At 37.5% G+C, this 20,998-nt stretch overlaps 2 protein-coding genes across 2 annotated transcripts; both read left to right on the top strand.

Moving 5' to 3' along the window:
* Positions 1-892: 892 nt before the first annotated feature.
* EMB2261 (Tetratricopeptide repeat (TPR)-like superfamily protein) lies at positions 893-4,206 on the top strand. Its single transcript, XM_089142082.1, has one exon. It carries the CDS (start codon positions 1,018-1,020, stop codon positions 3,601-3,603), a length of 2,586 nt encoding a protein of 861 aa, XP_088998208.1. The 5' UTR covers positions 893-1,017; the 3' UTR covers positions 3,604-4,206.
* Positions 4,207-16,144: 11,938 nt separating this feature from the next.
* Positions 16,145-17,467, top strand: LOC149029746 (putative F-box protein At4g22060). The gene has a single exon (XM_089143881.1). It carries the CDS (start codon positions 16,145-16,147, stop codon positions 17,465-17,467), a length of 1,323 nt encoding a protein of 440 aa, XP_089000007.1.
* The last annotated feature ends 3,531 nt before the right edge of the window (positions 17,468-20,998 follow it).

Raw genomic sequence — 20,998 nt, forward strand, 5'->3', positions numbered from 1 at the left:
CTAGGAGGGTCCGGTCAGGGCCGAGTTTGACTGTTTGGCCCGTTTCCTCTCCTTGGCTGGTGGATTTCTTACCTCCAGGTTGTTCCTCTCGATAGTTTTTTTATTAATGCAGTTCTATTACCCAAAAAAAAAAATGTAAAATAAAATTGACTTTTCTTTAAAATGAATTGACCCATGTTTGGACTTTGGATTGAATAAAATACACACGACATGCATCCAACAGTGGGCACCATAACATTCGGCCCAGAAATGGCCCAATTTCGACCATTTATGCACTTAAAACATGGATCTTGCTCCAACTGTGCATCTAACATGGTGGTGCCTACCATCGGATATATGTCATGTGGATTTTATTAAGTCCCAACCGCTTAAAACACCATGTGCATATTTAACCAATTAAATGATACAAAATATATTTTTCTGTAAAATAAATTAAATCATATTTTGAACAAATGAGATTGGATAGAATCCACGTGGCATACATTTAACAACAAGCACCCAGACACCACCACGTCAGATGCATCACTAAAGCAAAAACCAATACATGGAACTCGGCACGAAGAATGCAGATTTGAATTGGGTTTGATATTCTTTTCAACACCTTTCCCCTCATAAAGGAATTTGAATGATGTGCATCAAATTTGATGCGCAACACTTGCTGCCCACGATCGGGATTGAAATTTGGTTCTAGATTTCGATTTGGACCGTCCGTTTTGCAAGTGGGTGAAAAGCGAAATAGACAATCGAGATTTTGATCTGACATTAGACAGAACAGTAGTCAAACCGTTCCTCTTGAGGGTTATACTTGAGTATTGTGTATTAAACGCAACACTTGCCGTCGACGGTCCAGATTTAAACTTCAGTTGAGTGCTGCGCATTTAGTGAAGTTGAGCCCTCTCGAACCTCAATGTCGGAATCATGACAAGTCTATCGTTTCATGGTTGGTGAGCTCATCCATACAGTCACGAAGGCCATCACAGTTGACAACCAAACGACTCCGGTTAGCCATTGAAGAACATGATTAGTACCTGCCATTTGTACGCTCCCTCCAAGATTGTCTCACTTCCATTCAAATCCTCTAGCACTTCCCGCCAGAAGATCTCATCTTCCCATTCTGCTGTGAAGCTGAAGCATCCTCGGCTCGAACTGCTTAAGCATCGTTTGATCCGCTTTGCTGAAGCTGGGAACCTCGATCATGCTGTTTCGACTCTTGATCTCATGACCCAACAGGGAATTCCTGCCGATTTGGTCACTTACTCCGTCCTCCTCAAGTCTTGCATTCGTTCTCGAGACTTAGAACGCGGGAAGATCGTTCATGCCCTACTCAACGAATCTGGGCTCGAACTGGACACGGTCGTTCTGAATTCCCTTATCAGCTTGTACTCCAAATGTGGGGATGTGAGAACTGCTAAAGCCATTTTCGATGGGATGGGAAGTGGTGGTAGGGATTTGGTTTCTTGGAGCGCCATGATCTCGTGCTTTTCTCACAACAATCAAGAGCTCCTGGCCATAGCCACATTCTATGAAATGCTGGAATTGGGATATCATCCAAATCAGTTTTGCTTCGTTGGTGTGATACAGGCGTGCTCTAATGCCGAGAACGTTCATATTGGTCTGGTGATTTTCGGGTTCCTGACTAAAACTGGCTACTTGGAATCTGATTTATGCGTTGGATGTTCTCTGATTGATATGTTCGCGAAAGGCAGTGGGGACATGATTTCTGCGCGGAAAGTGTTTGATCGCATGCCTGAGAGGAACGTGGTCGCATGGACATTGATTATTACCAGATACGCGCAACGTGGGTGCCCGGTGGATGCCGTTGCCTTGTTTCTGGACATGGAGTTAAGCGGGTTCACGCCGGATAGGTTCACACTCACAAGTGTCATCTCTGCTTGTGCTGAAGTAGGATCACATCAAGTCGGGCAGCAACTGCATTCAAGAGCCATCAAGTCTGGATTGACTTTTGATGTCTGTGTTGGGTGTAGTCTGGTTGACATGTATGCGAAGTGTGTGCCAGATGGATCAATGGATTGTTCAAGGAAGGTCTTTGATCGGATGTCTGACCATAACGTTATGTCCTGGACAGCAATCATCACAGGGTATGTGCAGCGTGGAGGGTTTGACGAGGAAGCAATTGGACTCTTCTGTCAGATGATACAGGAAGGAATTCCACCCAACCATTTTACATTTTCTAGCGTCCTTAAGGCGTGTGGGAATCTTGCTGATCCAGTTATTGGAGGGCAAGTCTATGCGCATGCAATCAAATTAGGTCTAGCATCAGTCAACTGTGTGGGCAATGCTGTTATTAGCATATATGTTCGATCAGGTAGGATGGAAGAGGCTCGAAAAGCTTTTGATATCCTGTTTGAGAAAAACCTGGTTTCCTACAACACAATTCTTGATGGATATGCCAAGAACATGAATACCGAAGAAGCATTTGAACTCTTCCATCGGTCTGAGATAATGGAAATTGGGCTCAGTGCTTTTACATTTGCAAGTCTTCTGAGTGGAGCTGCAAGTATTGGTTCAATTGATAAGGGTGAACAACTCCATGCTCGATTGCTAAAAGCTGGTTTTGAATCAAATCAGTGCATTAGTAATGCATTGATCTCCATGTATTCTCGTTGTGGGAACATAGAGGCTGCATCCAAAGTCTTTAATGAAATGGAAGATCAGAATGTGATCTCATGGAGTTCAATGATAACTGGTTTTGCTAAACATGGATATGCAAGGGAAGCTCTAAAAACATTTCATGAAATGGTTGATGCCGGCACAAAACCAAATGAAATTACCTTCATCGCAGTCCTTTCTGCCTGCAGCCATGTTGGTTTGATTTCCGATGGATGGAAGTACTTCGCTGCCATGCAGACAGAGCATGGCATTGTTCCAAGAATGGAGCACTATGCTTGCATGGTAGACCTATTAGGCCGGTCAGGCTTCTTTGGAGAAGCTTTAGAATTAATCTACTCAATGCCTTTCAAGGCTGATGCTCTGGTATGGCGCACTCTGCTTGGAGCTTGCCAAGTTCATGGCAATATGGAAATTGGGAAACAAGCAGCAGAGCATATTTTAGAACTGGAACCCCAAGATCCAGCAGCATATATTTTACTTTCAAATTTGTATGCATCACTTGGTCAATGGGACAATGTGGTGGAAATCAGGAAAAGTATGAAAGAGAGGAAAATGATCAAGGAAGCAGGCTGTAGCTGGATAGAGATAGGGAAACAGGTGCACAAGTTCCATGTTGGTGACACTTCACACTTCCAAGCGAAGGAGATCTATGCAGAATTAGATAGTGTTATCTCCAAAATAAAAGGCATGGGATATGTACCAGACACAAATTTTGTTCTGCATGATGTGCCAGAGGAACAGAAGGAGCAGTATCTTTTTCAACACAGTGAGAAGATAGCTCTAGCTTTTGGTCTCATAAATACATCCAAATCTAGACCCATTCGAATATTCAAAAATCTACGTGTCTGTGGGGACTGCCATACTGCAATGAAGTTTATTTCAGAAGCCACAGGACGAGAAATAGTGGTGAGGGACTCAAACCGCTTCCATCATATCAAGGGTGGTTTCTGCTCCTGCAATGATCACTGGTGATACATGTTGGGACTTTTATGTGATGTTTAAGTTTGAAGATGGCTGCTAAGTCTTTGATCTCTTGCTTAGGGCTATCTCACCTCAAGGTCCAACCAAGTCAACAGCTTGAGAACTTTTTTAAAGCAAGGTCTGCCTGTGTAAATTATCGATGACTCCAGAATTTCATGCTAGAGATGATTTAACAAAGAACAATTGCATCTAAGTTGAAAAGTTAAGTATGGGCGGGGACTTCTTGTTTAACCAAAATAGGGTTCAAGCCTAGCATGCAGAAAACAGAGAAGAAGCAGGAGCCGAGCAATCCACCAATTTGGCTATCAATCATTTACTTGCCTTCCTGCATTAGGAGGGGAGTAATGAAGGAAAGAAGAATTGTACTGAAGAATTTCTATTAGCATACAAGACAGAGTTACCTTAGCCATGCAGTGAGCTGTACTCCGTCAACAGAGATTACAAGGCAGTCACAGGTAGCAAGACTGAGAATAGGATTACCAGTCCCCCTTACTTCTTTCATAGGTAGGGGCTTTCACCACTGCAAAGTGTTCCATTCCTGCATTCATTAAAAAATGAAGCTACTGGTACTCCATCCACATTGTTGTCATAGGATCCTTCCCCGGGTTCAGTAGATTAGTCTGAGTCCAACCAACCCTGCCTCCGAGAATTGAGTCCAAGTCAAGTGTTGGTGGTCATGGCAAATCTCACACAAGGTTAGTCTTGCAGGCTGGGTACCAAAGTTAACAAGCAGATGCCAAGTAGCTTATTTCCATCGGTGACAAGCAATCACTGCATGTAGTGATTGATAAATATTAGTCCTTTTGGTTGACACTAGAGGATTTTAAAAAGGATAACCTCCGTGCTATGAAAATACATACTAACCGATGACTAGAAGACCAGTTTCAGTATATATCAGCAGTAGAGTAACCCTTCAAGTTGTAACTGTCTTTTACCCCAACTCCCTCTGCATTTCATAAGTGTTCATGCTAGAGACATAATAGTCTTGGATAACAATGAGATGAGATCCTTCCGAATTGGATGAGAGAATTCCATCTTTTACCATTCACTTTCTTTATCTTAATAAATGAAAAAGCTTTCTGCAATCTTGGGTTAGTTTTTAAGCTGTTGTTATGGATTCCAGAACCCAGTTTTGACCGTTATATCTCTGTTGTTGTCTTTGGTAACGGAACACCACATTTGATAGGGGGCCAAAATGGAGTTGAGAACAGCTGTTGTTCCTCTGTGTTTTGTAATCTTTCATCTAAGTGAAGAAATAAAAATGTAAAAATTAGATGGATCTGGGAAAGTAAGATATAAATAGAGGTAGCTACTACTTTGAGGAAGTTACAACTTGGAATTTTAGTACCTAGGAGACTCTCCTTCATGAACTGAATAGGGGTTCTAGACATTCCTCCTTGCAATATTTCACTTTCTGTGCTCTAGGAGATCCTTGCAATGAAGATTGATGGTAACTCCCAACTTTATTTGAAAAAGGCATTGAGCAACATACAGTTTAGTGATGACACATTGACATGTGTCCTTTTTACTTCCATAAATGCCCCCCCACGGACTCCTACTGGCAACAGTGACACAAGTCATCTTCTAGCTGTGTGTGAAGCGTACATGTACGGTTACAACAGAACTAGTAATTTAATTACCTGGTCACTATGTATCTCCCTGCCTTCCTCCTTATAAATCCTCTACCAGAATAAATGATAGCCTCTCTCTCTCCATTTGCTTGTACATATCCATTCAGATTCATTTTGAAGTTACTGATGCAGGAATTCTCAATAAGTAGCTTTCAAAAATAAGTGGTAGCCTTTATTGCATATGACCCTGGAAAGCCAATCTAGTTTGCAGAAGGATGATTGGTTTGTTGTCATTTTTATGGTGAGTTTTGAATGTACAATTCCATGATAAGTTCTGAGCCTGAAAGCCTGATGTGAAATACTCTGTACATGTTTGTCCATGTTCGTGTTTCTGACAGGGATTCAATTGTTATGTGGCCACCGTATGGCATCTCTTGCAGATTGATCTTGTACTAAAAAAAATGTTTATGCAGTGTACAAGGCTTCTGCCAGTATGTGCTCTTGCAGGGTTATAGTTTATGCAGCCTTGCCCCAGCTCCACACAGAGGCTCTCACCGGACTCAAACCTGCTACTACTAAGTTGCGGTGAGCATCCTTATTGTTGCACTGAGGTCTGCTCTCTAACATAGAATATATCCACATGGATCTAGTTTTATGGTAATGCAAAAACTGGATGGACAACTAAATTATAATCACTGAGTGGCTGGGTGCAATGTCTTTGTATTCATAGAATTTGAGTGCTAAACTTCGTTTAATGTGATTTAATAAAAACTGTCCATGATGTGTACAAATAGTGAGAAATATATGAAGTTCTTAAGTGCATTTAAATGTTTCAGATGTATCAACACTTAAGCTTAATTCCCTTAAATACCAAACTAAGAACAATTTCATTTTTCAGTTGCAAGAACAGAACAGCTAAGTAGAGTATTCTGTTAGAGTCTTGGAGAACAATGTTGTTGGCTGGTGAACTTTAGCTGAATGAGGAAGTAGATATAAAAGGCCAGAATTTTGAGCCAGATTTGAAGAGGAATCGAATCATCCATTTCAAAAAAGGCGCTAGTCATACTGGCTTTCATTTGATAGTTTCTTCTTCTTTTTCTTTGTCTTGGAAATGGCTTTATTGGTCAATAAACTCCCCAGATTCAATCCCTTCTTACAGAGAAGAGAGGGGACAGAAGAAATTGGAGCTGCTTGTTGCCATGATGCTTTTAAGACAGAGAAGACAAAGCAATGTACAGGCTTAAGGATTTATAAAATGCAGATCCTTACTGATAATCGGAAGGCATCTCTTAGCTGTATGGCTGTGCAGTATGCACAGGGATTGGTCCTGTTTCTCAATAAGGGTATGAGTTACTTATCAGAATATCTATTGCGCACTCCGTATGAAAGGAAAGCTATTTTTTAGTTCTATTCTGAATATTCTGAATGGTTTGGTTTTTTGATCAATATGCCATTGAGGAGTTTTGTCTCTGATTTTCCTTTAATTTTTAAAATTTCAAATGTTGGACTCTGAATTTGGTTCAAATTTTTTGACAGCTTTTCTGCTCAAGTTTTAAATTGGATCTTTTGGGTCTTGATTCCATTGGCCCAGCAGCTCTTCTACAAAGTCCTAATAGGATCGTTTGGACCCTAAGTTTTCTTCCCAACCCCGCTTTCCACAGGAAAACTTTTTTATTTGATTTTCCCTCTGTGAACTGTTCTCTGTCAGTTTAGGCATGTAGGATATTATGAATATGCTAAAATATAAAAACATAGATGTTGGTGAACAAGATGGACTTTACATCCTTGTTGATGAATCCTCCATCAGTGTACATTGTTGTCTTTCGATGTAAATTTCTGAAGGTACTTCTTTTTCCCTTTTAAGTTCTAACTACCACATTTTATGATTTGGAAAATGCTTGCAACATCCATGTCTGAGAATCACCTAATGTTTCCACCCCCCTTTTGTAACAATAATCTCTTTCAAATTTATTAGCTTTAATTATTTTAGCATGAAATCTTTGCATTTCTTTGTAAGCTTTGGGAATTTAATGCATAAAATTGTTTATAACTTGATTTTGCCTCATCCCCCCCCCCCCCCCCCCAAAAAAAAAAAATTTGTATTTTCTTGTGAAGGGAATGAACCTAGATGGGTTGGATTTATTTACACCTTTTCTTTTATCTAACTCTCTTAATTACTGAAGCAGATTGGATGAAGCAATTATCTGGAAAGTGGGCTACACTGGAAATTTGAACTGTTTGTACCAGTATTGGTAGGATTTGTTGGTAAAATGACCTCGTGGGCTTTTCTCTCTAATGGATTGTCCTCTCTGGATTGTTGAACTGAATGAACTTTCATAACATTTAGACTGTCTTGTATATCTTTGTTATATATTGTATACGTCTTATCCATATATTAAGCAAACAGTATGGTACTATGGTTCATGCAAGTATTTTGCCTCTGAGTGACAGCTTTACCTGCTCTGCCCTTTCCTGCTTAGGAGAACAAATTGTCTTGCAGTATTGTGGTGGATATACCAACCTTTTATAATATTATCAACTTCTTCAACGTGTGCAACTTTGGCTTCTTCCCAATCTTCAAAACAGACTAGAGGCTTAGTGCTGCTGTCATGTTCAATTATCTTTTAGGTCCTGACAGACTGACTTCATGTCTTTGATGAGTTAGTTATGTGTTTCAGAACTGAATGCAAAGGAGATAAATGTGAAGAGAAAAAAAGCAGAGGATAAAGTTAATGTGGAAGCTGGATGTGGCAGGAATCTGCATACTGGAAAATTCCACATGCAATAGTGAAGATAGCACTCATCATTTTGGACCTTCGCAATCATATCTTCCGCTGTTGATTTGCCTCGTCTTGGTGTTAGGGGGAACATCTTCTGCAATGTGTTGAGAAAAATGTTCCATTTATATCAGGTGTCGTCTTCTATTTTAATTCATACTCTCCTCTTTTTAGATCAGTCTTAGACCATCACAAGTATGTAGAGGTTTTACCCTTATTATGATTAAAATTTCATTGTTTCTCTCCATTTGGTGCACTGCAAGCAATTGATTCTTTGCCTTTGGGTGACGAAGATCAACCTTTTGAAATCTAGAAGCATGAGCTAGTTTCTAGGAAAATAAATTTGCTACAAAATCAATTGCTACCTCATGTCTTGAACAGATTCAAACTATTTCCCCCGTCTATTGATGTTCTTTTCCGCTGGAGCTTATTATTTTGAACAGTGAGATTTGATACATCCAATGCCTTCCTACTCTTTTGAATGTATGGTCATTTGAATAGAATAGCAGGTTTCAATTATGTTGATGCTTTGTATTTGTTATGATTGGGACAAATATTTGTTGTATAGATTGGATCTGTTGAAGTCAACCAGGGTGAATTGTTCCTTTGAACTCTTTAATGGTTGACCTGTCACCACGTTGTTTGTCAAAGTTCTGGAATCCCTATTATGCATCATCCATTCAAGAATCCTTTTACTTATAAATCAGTTGGTCTCTTCATTATTGTTCCAGGTAGAACACCGACACACACGTACATACCCTAAAAGGGAAACAGATCTTGGGATGGCCCCCAGCATACATAATGTAGTTGTCTGTTGCATTTTTGGTTACTGTTGCCCTATAGTATTTCTGTTCTTGTTTTAGTAGTTTTGGATCAACATGTATTGAAATTTCTGGAGATCTGGACATGCATTTGAAACCTTTGAATTCAACTGGAGTTAAGCTAGTTGATGGATTTCCTATTTGTGACTTGAACTTAAAGTTGATTTACACCAAGGATCAACTCTAAGCTCTTGTTTGCAGTCATTATGAATGATTTAATCAAGCATATATAAAATGAGGTCCTTGGTCTATGCTATTTTCAGATAACATTGTTTTGCTGGATGGGATAATGAAGGGGACTAATATGAAGCTAGAATTATGGAGATCAAGCTTGGAATCTAGATACTTAGTCGAACAAAGATTGAACATATGATGTGTAGCTTCAGTCAAATTATGAGAAGCGACAAAGTTGTAAAACTTGAGGACTGAGAACTATCACAAAGAAATTGCTTTACATACTGGGGTCTAACCATTAAGAAAGATGGTGATATAGAAGATGATGATTCCCACCACCAAAATAAAGCAGTTAAGTGAAATGGAGAGGTATTTCAGTAGCATTCTGCGGCAAATGCATGCATATTAAGTTTAAGGGGAATTCTACTAAACAATAATAAAACAGTCTATGGCATCTAGGGCAGAGTGTTGGTAACTAATAAGAGTAATATAGGTAACATGAGTGCAACAAAGATGATGAGGATGTTAAGAATAATATGCTACAAGACTAAGAGAGGTAGAATAGAGAATGATTGTTTTAGGACAAGAGTAGGAGTCGCACTAGTCTAGAAAAGTTCCATGAGAACTGCTTCAGGTGATATGGTGCTGTCCAACGAAGACTGACGGATGCGCCACTTTAGAAGAGTAACTAGTTTCAGTTTGACAAAGCTGAAAACTGGAAGTGTAGGGGCAGGCTTAAATTGATTATTGGAGAAGTAATAAGAAAAGGTATGCTTGTGGTAAGGCTTGATCCTACTATGACTGCATCAGCTCTTCGCCTTTGCAGTGGAATGTTCATAGGATGTTGCTTTGCCTGGTGTTTTCACATCTTCATTTTTCTCCTTTTCTTTTTCACTTCTTTGAAACGACAACAAAAGAAGTACTGGAATCATAAGATTTTCAGTGATGAATTCCTACTTTGATGAACTCAGGTGAAAGGATTTTTAGTGAAGCCAATAGAGAAGGAATAGAGGAAGAAGAAAAAGATGTTACCGCCAATGAGAATCCACAACCGGTGATATAACTAATTAACACAAAATAATGGAAAAAAAAAAATAGTATTTTATTGGACGATTCAGATTTAGTTTAACAAATCTAACGATGAATATTTAGAGCTGTTCATCTAACCTATTCACACGTCCATTCAACTACACTTGAGCCATTAAATAAAATTAAAATAGAGGGGGAGAAAGGCGGTTGTATGTTTGGTTATTCCACTCCGCTCTACTTTCCTCCAATGGGGTTTCGATAGCATTGTCAGTTCGGTTACTAATTACTAGGGTGTCAAAACATAATCCAAGCCATTAAAACAGGGCCAAACCAAAAAAAGGGGGGGGGGGGGGGGGGGGGGGGGGGGGGGGGGGGGGGGGGGGGGGGGGGGGAAAAAACCATAAAACAAATGAATCAACCAAAGGACCAAACAGAACAAAGAAAAAAAAATGGGGGGGAAAAAAGAACCCTTAATTTGGTACATTGTGTGGGCTGAACAACCTCAACAAGACATTGGTTGGGCTCATTTGAACCGGCCAGCCCGTGTGTGGCTTGCTAGCCCGAACTGTTTGGCATAGCCCGAACCTGAATCAACCCGTTAAACCCGTTATAAATAAAATAAAATAAAATAAATTTAAATGTAAAAGACAAAAAAATCCCCAAGAATCAATTTGTTTTCCTTAATTGTTTTGCTTTAGAATATACAAACAACAAACCTGTCAAAGCCTTCATCATTTGGAAGATGGATTTAGTAAATATTTAGCAAGTGTATTATCATTTGAAAATCTTTTAATGCTTTATTTTGATCCATTTTTACAAGTGTCAAGAAGGGGGAAGAGAATAAGCAAAGACAACCCATTAAAATTCATCAAGATGCCAACTTTTTTTTTCTTTTGTATATTAGTTCTATAATTTTTACTTATTTGTAGAAAAGAGTTTTTGATTTTGAGCACCCAACACAAGAGACTTGGAGAGAACTTAATTCTTATATGTGTTCACATGCTCTTGATAAATTTCACATATCAACTAGGTACTCAAAACATACCACTAAACCGTTAGTCAGCCCGAACCCAAACTGCACCGGCCCGAAACCGTAATTTTCTTAATGGGTCGTGTTTGGGTTGAGTGTTTTTTCAGTCCGAACCATTAGGCCTAGCCTGAAACCGGCTCAACCCGAATCGTTGACACCCCTACTAATAGGGTTGCAATTGGGCCGGGCTTTTGCAATCCCAAGCCCAGCTCTATATGTTCTAATTTGAGCCCATTCCCGCCCTGGCCCTAGTTCAGGGCCAATGATTATTGTCCCTGGCCCTAAGCCCTATAGGGCCAAGCCAAGCCCATTCCCAACCTAATTGGCCCTAATTGGGCTTGGTCGGGATGGGTTGGCCCTGATTGGCCCTAATTGGCATTGAACCTAATTGGCTCTGATTGGCTCTATTCTGTCCCTGACCATGATTGGCCTTGTCCCTGGCCTTGATTGGCCCCGACCCTAGTTAGACTTGTCCCTAGTCTTAATTGGCCATATCTTTGGTTCTAAATATCAAATGTAAGATAGGTAGCAATACAATGATCAAGAAATCATATCATGCTTTAATTAGTTGAACAATGAGCATTAATGCAGAAATCTTCCCCAAGACCAAAGCATCTTCAGGTACCAAACTACATGCAACCATGTGACACAGGTGAGAGATTTAAACTTGAAGAACTTCTGGTAAAGACTAATAGATGTGACTTATCCGTAAAGAGTCTAAAGACTAATAGCTGAGAACTTAAGAGAAGAAACCCTAACAAGTTCTACGGTTTCAGAGAATTTAAGAGAAGAAACCCTAACAAGTTCTACATTTTCAGACACAACAGAAACTTATTTCATTTTAACTAATAGCAACACATGCAACACAGAAGAAAGTAAAATTCTTTGAACTTTGCAAGAGAAACCAGAAACTCGCAGAAATTAATCTGGCTCCAATCTGAATGCGTTTGAGTGAAGGAAATGGTAGTAGTAAACGGCCAACACCATATATTGCAACAACAAAGATATGAAGAACCAAGCTGAATGGGCTTGGGTAGTTGGGTTTAGACCAGAAAGCAAAGCAACTGGTCCTGTTGGGCAAACACCGCCGAGGCTTAAATAATCGAAACATGCTTCACGCATTTCCTTCCTCGCTGGATCTGGTGAAGCACAAAAGACCTTGTACAGGGCACCTGCTAACGTATTTATCGTAGATGCCAAAGGTTGCAAACAACACAATGATACTAAGGTGATGTGTTAGAAGTAAATTGACCATCTCAGAAACAAAAGTCAAGATAATCGATTTATTTGCTATTCAAGTACAGCACTTGGGGATCCAAAACATTTTGCGTTAACAAAGAAACAATAAATTACATAATTTCTGGACTTCATTGGTTCGTTTCTTTGCTTCTTCCACAAAGTTGCTTGGCTTATTCCATTTTTTGAAAGCTCCTTGTATGCTTTTATTGTACACCATTTGCCTATGAGTTATTCGATTAAATAATTCCATGCATGTTAATCAAGGTATTTTTAGAAGCAGCAGAGAATCTGAAATAGAACTTACAACTGAACGCCTGAACCTACCATCGAAAAAATGAAAAACATAGTGTACAAAAGGAAAAAAAAATTCAGAGAATGGGAACACACCTTGAACTGCAAGCCTTGAAATCTTGAATTAATGAAAGATTCAAACCTTTGAAGACGATTTTAAACTTGAGTTGAGAGTTTAGAGTTTGAGAAGGAGAACAGAATAAATGAAGAATAGTACTATATACACCATTGGGGTGAAGAATATGGTGGGCTGGTGGCTTTTAGCTTCTTTTTAGTTTTTTGTTTTTTTAAATCTTATTTGGTATGGACATCTTCTCATTCATCCTTACTTGTAAAACACACTTCTTAAGTGTTTATTCTAATTTCCTATGTCTTGGTCTCCTACAATGTGATTTGACTTTGATAGGTGATTATATTTTAAATATTTTTTTATGCCTTTTTCTCCTTAAATGCAGGTAAAGAGAAAGTTGGAGTCCTTTTAAAATTTGAATATTTTAAAAATAACATCCAGTTCAAATAATGACTTGAGATGGTTATGAATCTTATAATCAGAACTACAGAAATAAAAAATCATCTTCTCTCAATTATACTTTGAGTTAATAAAGCTAGTCTTAAGGAACAATTGACAATTTTCTAAACTATATTATTATAATGATTTCTTAAAATGGATAACATAAAACTTACCCATTTCTTTAATAAATTAAGGTGGAGAATAAATGGTTAACCGTTCAAGTTATTTGTTCATATAGAAATCATTTTTTTAAAGTATATTATGCTCTTACAGCCAAAAACATAAACCGTATTAAATTCTAGGGGAAGCTAAATCATACTTTGGTAAGATCATATGTTAAAATAGGGGGGTTTTTTCTCTCACTTTTTCCTTAGTTAATATATCTTTTTTTCCTTAGAAATCTTCTAATAATTTAATATAGTGCATGGCTCATTTAAAAATTCAAATCTAATAACAAAAATATTAAAAAAATAGGACAAAAAAAAATGTAATTACTAAGTACTAATTAGTGATCTAAGAGGGTTAATTATATTTTTTGCTGCTGCCAGAAGGACTCTCTTTAAGGTTTTTATGTAGATGTAATACTTGATAACTCATGCGCTCCTGCTCGAAAGGTAAGTTTGGTGGTGCAAATGATATAACAACAATCCCCGAATCAAAAGTACCAAATTTTTTATTATATCCGATAAAATTAGTTGATTCTATCTAACGAAACTAATTTTCAAATGTTTTCTACAGATCCACTCTCATGCCCTAAGTAAAAAGGTTAGGGGAGATGAAGTTGATTTGAAATTCTATCCAAAGCGAACCTTTTTTTTCTCACAATTACTATTAATTATTACCATTAATTATTAAGATGACCTTACTAATATAGGTTTGATTCAAAACGGTTTCAATGACAATCACAATCTGTATCGGGATTATCCCTTTTAGGCCCTACCAACATAATATTTTTCAAAAGACAAAAGACTTGTGGTCTTTAAAATGTATCCCCATTTATTTACAAGTTTGATTATAAAAAAGTTATAATTTAATTGAATTAAAAATTTGATTACAAATAACTCATATTTATTTACATAAATTTTATTAATAAAAATATAGAATGTTGCTCAGCGTGTGACAAAACGAATAACCGAAATCCGCTTTCGGATCTTCATCGGCATCTGTTTAAGGATATCTAAATCAGTTTGATTACTAATAGGATGTGCCGATGTGAATATGGTAATACTCTTCAGACTGATTATTATTTAATTAAATTATTTATTTGAAATTTTTTAATAAAATTCTCACTTGAGATAAGTGATTTTTTTTTTTGGATTTTCTATTGAAATAATTAAATTCTTAAATTCCAAACTCAGTCCAAAACTTATATTCAATTTGTATTTAACTATTTATACCCATTTAGATTTTAGAGAAATAGAGAAATCCAAATTTGTAGGGTTTTCTAATTTGCTATTCGATGAAGATTATGGTTATTATATGTAAGCTTGAAGGGAAAAAGAAAAAGATTTATCTCAATTCTCAATTTCTAAGTTATAAGACAATGGTCAAACTTCATTCCAAAATTTCAATTTGTCTTTCCCCCAAGCTCTCTCTCTCTCTCTCTCTCTCTCTCTCTCTCTCTCTCTCTCTATCTCTATTTTTTCCTTTGGTTTTTCCCCAGCAACAAAGAGTTAAAATTATTCATGAAATATAACAGGTAGGGAGAAGAATTGTAATTAAATTTAGGCATATTTGAAAGTCAAGTCAATTATAGAGAATGTCGCACATAAACTCTTTTTGTAAACTTATAAACATCAGAGATTTAGAATTCAAAAGGAAACTGATAAAATTCAAAGTCAAGCACTTAAGCCGTAGGTAAGTATGTTTTCATTCACAACTGTTCGATAAATTGATATATTTATTCAATACAAAAAAATTCATATTCAAAACCTTGTTAACAAGTAAATCGAAGATAATTTAATATTCAACAAATTTTTTTTTTTTAATAGTTAAAGAAAATGATGTTTTAGTTACAAACATAGCTATATGTCTTTAATAATTTTTTTTTGAAATATCACAGTAGAGGCAAAAGAAAGATGTCAATATTCATGATGAGAAGTTCGGGTGTAGATTTGTTAGATATTAATTCTCTATATACTAGTTTTTATTATTTATAATATATCATCTTGTCTTAGTAAAAAAAAAAAAATCAGTATTTCTTTTAACTAAAAATGACTTTGTTGGAAAAATAAAAATTAACCTTAAAAATAATATAAAAAGTGAATTTATATTAAAATGACTAAATGTCAAAATCAAGACTTATATTAATGTTAGTATGAAGATTAGGGTAAAAATCTAGTGCTGTAGTACATGATCATCGTCAAATTAATATTAAAATTTGAGCCAAAATTAGGGTCAAGATCAGGGCTAATATCAGGGCCAAGATCAGAGCCAAAATTAAGGTCAGGGTCAAGGCCAAGATCAGGGTCAGCATCATGGCCAAGATTAGGGCCTGGGTTAGGGTAAAAAGTCAGAGACGGGCCAGGATGGGCTAGACAAGGCTAGAGAGTAATCCCAGGCCCGCCCAGCCGGAATATTTTGGCCCTTGTTCAGGGCCAGAATATTTTGAAAATCTTTAACTCAAGTTATATTTGGGCTTAGGCCAGGTCAGGGTCGTCAGAGCCAACTTGAACCCGTACTTACTAATTACTAGTTATCATCCGAGAGACACCTTGTTGCACCGTAACTTTATCTGAAGAATCACAATCGGTACAGAATTCTATTCCAGATGGAATGTTCTGGTGGATAAGAGATTGAACCCTAGTCGGAGAAGGATATGAGAAGCTTACTGTTGATAAATATATCTATATATAGATAGATGGGGAAGGGATGGTTTGGAACTTATCAGAACAAAGCAGACTAGACGCAGAGAGAGACAGATAATCGGATCAAGCCAAAGGGTGAAATTAACTCACGCGAGTGGGTGTTTCTTAGTCGACATCAATCTATCAGTCGATCCCTGCAAGTATTTCCGCGTCTTTATCTTCCATTCGATTGTTTCTCTGTTTGTTTTGTCTTCTATATCCCATCTTCCTGGTAACTAAAGCATGGCGTCCCTTCCCAGCTACCCCTCAAGGCGGAGGCGGTTGAAGATATCAACCGTAAACTGCGACTCTGGTGGTTTAAGAAGTAATATCACTTCGATTGCAGCACTTCCGGCTGAAATCTTGATCTTAATACTGGAGAAATTAGACTTGCTGGAGTTTCATCGAATCAATGCAGTTTGTAGATCATGGCGTCAATGTTTCTTTAAGCCTCAATTCCTTAAACCCCAATTCCCATGGTTGATGCTTTCTTTCTCAGAATCAAGGCGTGATTTTGATCATCAGGGTTTTTTCAGTGCCTTTTATGGCAAAGTTTATAGGTTAGAAATCCCTAAAGTCCGTGGTGCTCGGTGTTGTGGGTCTAATCGGGGATGGTTGATAATGTTGAGTGGTGTTGAGGGATGTATGTTTCTTTACAATCCATTTACTAGGGTTCGCATTGAGCTTCCACCTAAATCTACTCTTCCTCGTATTGGCCCTCCGTTTCTATTCGACGAATATGAACATAGCCGAAATTACCTTCGCAAGGCTATGTTGTTGTCGCCTGGTGCTGCTACCAACAACTTTAACTTGAATGAAAATAAGGTTGTATCCTCAGCTTCAATGACTGCAACAGATGATTGTTTGGTCGTAGCTCTTTGTCTGAGCAGTCATTTAACCTTCTCTAGGCCAGGGGATACTGTGTGGACTCCCTCCACAACTGAGTATCGTCGGCCACCTAATGGAATTGAAGACTTTATTGTCTATGATGGAAGATTATACGCCGTCAAGCTTAACTATGATCTTGTACTCTTGGAATTACTTCCTCAGATAAGAGAAAGAAGTTGTGGCATTGCTCCTCCTCCGGCAATAGATACTAGCCCTCATCAGAAGTTTCTTTATTTGGTGGAATCTCGTGGAGAGTTGCTATTGGTTACACGAAGGGTTAGATTTGATTTAAATGATTTGCCTCCTCCCACAGCAGACTTGAATTATGATCCAAATTTTGATTATGAGTCTCCCACAACTGACATGTTTTGGATATTCAGGTTAGATCTACTGCAGAGACGTTGGATTAAAGTTGAGGACTTGGGTGACCAAATGCTATTTATTGGCACAAATATTGGCTTCTCTGTCTCAGCACTTCACTATCATGGATTTAAAGGAAATTCTATATATTTCACAGATGATTACTCTCACAATATGGTAGCCATTGGTGAAAGATTTACAGCCTGTGATGATTTGGGTGTCTTTCAATTGGAAGATAACAGCATTGAATTCAATATCTACCCGACTTCTTTTCATTCCTATGCATCTCCACCCATTTGGTTTGCTCCCATTGTTTGATAGGGAAGTGGAAGCGGATTTGTGAATAGTTTCAGTTTTCAGTGCTATTTATATCTATTTTTTTTTAATGTTTTTATGCTTAATTAAATTAAATATATGTTATGTGGACTCGTTCCCTTTTATTTTATCTTACATATATTACTGCAAATATTCTGGATTGTGATTGGCTTTCAAATTTTTTTTACAATGTTTCAGTTGGGGTTCCCTTGTAATGCAGCTATAGGTTAAGTTTGTCATGGTTGTTGTGCTGTATTTTGAAGTCTTAGAGGTGAATAAAAGTGAGAAACTACTATTAATGGCAATTGGTTTCATTACAAATTCTAATAAAAAAAAAGTACATTAGTTCTTCTCTTCTTTTCCAGTGTTTCTTGAATATTCTAAGTTTTTCTTTTTCTATTTTTGAGAAAATATTGATTCTTTTAGAATGCTACAAAGGCAGTTTTCAATCCGGGAGAGTGTCCAATGTTGGAGTCAAACTCCATTAATATCCGAGGGGGATTGGCATCTGTGAAGTTGCTGGGCAACAACCTCTTGTTTTGGCCAACTTAAGCAAGCTACCTGCAGCCAAATTCATGTTCTTCAATCTAAAGAAAAGATAACAAAAATTTTTACCAAAATAGGTAGAGAAAGGAATTAACAGCTATAATTATCAGTCTATCACATCCAATTAAAGTAACTGAAGGAGATTAACGAGAGGGATAGGTTCTCCCCTTGAGCAGTGAAGGAGAGCGGAAGGATATAAGTACTTTGCTTGTGATGTTTTGACCACTCCATGAAAACATTGATAGAATTTTCGGATACATTTTGTTTTCCATAAATGCCCTTTTGTATTCAATCAATTAAGTTATTGAATTAGTAATAAATAATGTCTAAAATTGTAAATTCAACGTATTTAATTAAATTTAATTATTAAATTATGCTCAATTCGTTTTCCAATAAATCATTAATCAATACGAGATTATTCAATGTTTCATTGTTTTTTTACAAAAGTGAGATTTAAATTAAATACACACGTTATTTCCCAAGTAATAAAATCCACCAAGTAATGGGTGAAAGAATGCCCAAATTAAGCACCTAGGAACACGAAACATTCTTAAAATTCCAATGTTAGAATGAAACTAAACTTAATGTGAGAGGGAGGTCTGGAAGGGTAGGAAGACAGAGCAGCAGTCCATAGGGAACAAGGCTAGGGAAGTCGCCAACATAGGTCCCAGTAGCTCATAGTATGTAAGATTTCCGGTCAGAAAACCTATTCATAAGCTAGCCCGGTGCCATAAACCAGTTGTTGGTTGTTAGGATGGCCAGTGGGAGAATGTAGTAAATGAATGTTCCAAAGCCCAGTTTTTGCTGATAAGCAATAGCACACTTTTAGGCCATGAGGAAGAAGAAACGCTTCCTACCAAAAAAGAGGAAGAAGGAACGCTGGAGCGCTTACCAGGTCCATTATACCTAATAATGTGAACTCTCTTCTATTCTCTGGTAGCCATCGCCATCGGCGACAGTCTCTTTAGTTAACCGATAAGTCTTCCTCTCTCACATCGTTTCACCTTTTGGTTATTCTCTAACAAACTTGCAAATGTGTTGTTCTATCTGTTTCACCTCTTCGGTATGACTCCCTCTCTCTTGCCGCTCAAATACCATTGGTGTCTCTACTTACACCGTCCCAACACATCTGCGCTGGTTTCTTTGGCGCACCTCGATTGGAGAAAGCGGAAGATAAGACGACCTCAGCGGGATCTTCTGCCACTCCTGTATCCGATCTTGACAAAAAGACGCGTCGTGCTGAGCATTATTCAATTCAATTCCTCTCAAGAGGAACCTTATTATGGTAACTATTCCAAAAAATGGCGCCCTAGGGACTTCCTATTTTGGAGTACTGGTATTTCCCTATATTCTGCTCTCTTTTTTTTTTTCTTTCTTTCTTTTCTCCATTAGATTGATATGTTGTTTAGTGATCTAGATTCATAGATTCCAATGCCTTTGTTGCTTAGTAAACTTCGATTCTTTGATCAACTTCAAGCGATGAGATTGTGTAAAATCAATTGTGTATAGTTTTTAACTCTTTATCAGGTAATAGTTAGGATGCGACGTCCAAAAAAAAGGAGAAGAGGAAGGAAAAGTTTCCAGTGACTCCTTAGCGGTCCTTGGGCACAACTTCACCTACCATTCAGTCACTCACGCAAGCTCTAAAATAGGTGGGATTTCCTTCAACTTTGTCTATTTTCTTGGTTAATGAAACCTGAAAAGAAATTCTACTTTTTTCAGACATTTCTTTCAGAATTTTCCCAATTTTACTTTTGCTAAATTTCGAGAAGACATTTTCCAACTTGGAGGAGCACTGTGATTGAGAACTATGAATGGGTTTAATAGTTCCATCTTTGCATATGAGCAAGTAATTCACCTAATGGTTTTTTATCAGAAATTCTACATGGTCCTCTCCTTAATTCCTTCTCTTTTTGCTTTTGTATATGATTCTCTTGTCCTCTTAACTTGTCTTGATAGTCTAGATTGGTAGTGTAAAGACATACACAATTTGGGATCTTCCAACGCCTTGTTGGAAGAAACTATCGACCAACCAACAGGGGTTGACACTGGTCCTTGAGAAGCTTTTGGCACGCATAAATGAGGTGAGATTCAATATCATTCATTTATTTCTAATTTAGATTATGGCATATTACGATTGTAAATTTCAAAACTTCTTTCCAAGAGTAAATTGAGCATGCTGACAGACAACTCAAGTATCAACGCTGATGTTCTTTCTTCGAGATGGAGCATCTTAGCTGCTTCTTTGTCCATGCTTCTCACAGTCAATAAAACCAAAATTTCCCTCTCTATGAATCCTTTATTATTTTTCTGTGGCAGATTTACAATGAGTAGATAACTGATTTGTTGGATTGGAACCTTTGGGTGACGGAACTGAAAAACTGAGATTCCACTTAATTTTGTTGCTCAAAACTTGACGTCCAAATAAGAAAATATATGAAAACTACTGGTGTATATGTTGACAATTTGGCAGAGGAGTTAAATTTGTATGTACAATGGAGATATGTTAAACAATTGATGATTAAGGGAACCCAGCAGTGTTGGTTGCATAGTATACTTTACGCTTTCTGTTTGTTTCTACAATGTTGCTCTACGAAGGTTTTCTTATTCTTGGACAAGGGAATTCTTTTTGGCAGAAATTGATCATTCAGTTGATTCTAATTCCTATCTTGCAAATTAGTCATTTACTTGTTACTTTCTTGTATATCGTACAACATGATTTTCTATGACTATGAAAAGATAAGTTCATTCTGTACTAAATATCAAAATAATAAGCTCCAGCGGAAAAGAAACATCAATAGACGGGGGAAATAGTTTGAATCTGTTCAAGACATGAGGTAGCAATTGATTTTGTAGAAAATTTATTTTCCTAGAAACTAGCTCATGCTTGTAGATTTCAAAAGGTTGATCTTCGTCACCCAAAGGCAAAGAATCGATTGCTTGGAGTGCACCAAATGGAGAGAAACAATGAAATTTTAATCATAATAA

The sequence above is a fragment of the Hakea prostrata genome, chromosome 1 (genome assembly GCF_041222555.1).
Source record: "Hakea prostrata isolate BN-2017 chromosome 1, UWA_Hpros_2, whole genome shotgun sequence".
Lineage (NCBI taxonomy): Eukaryota > Viridiplantae > Streptophyta > Magnoliopsida > Proteales > Proteaceae > Hakea > Hakea prostrata.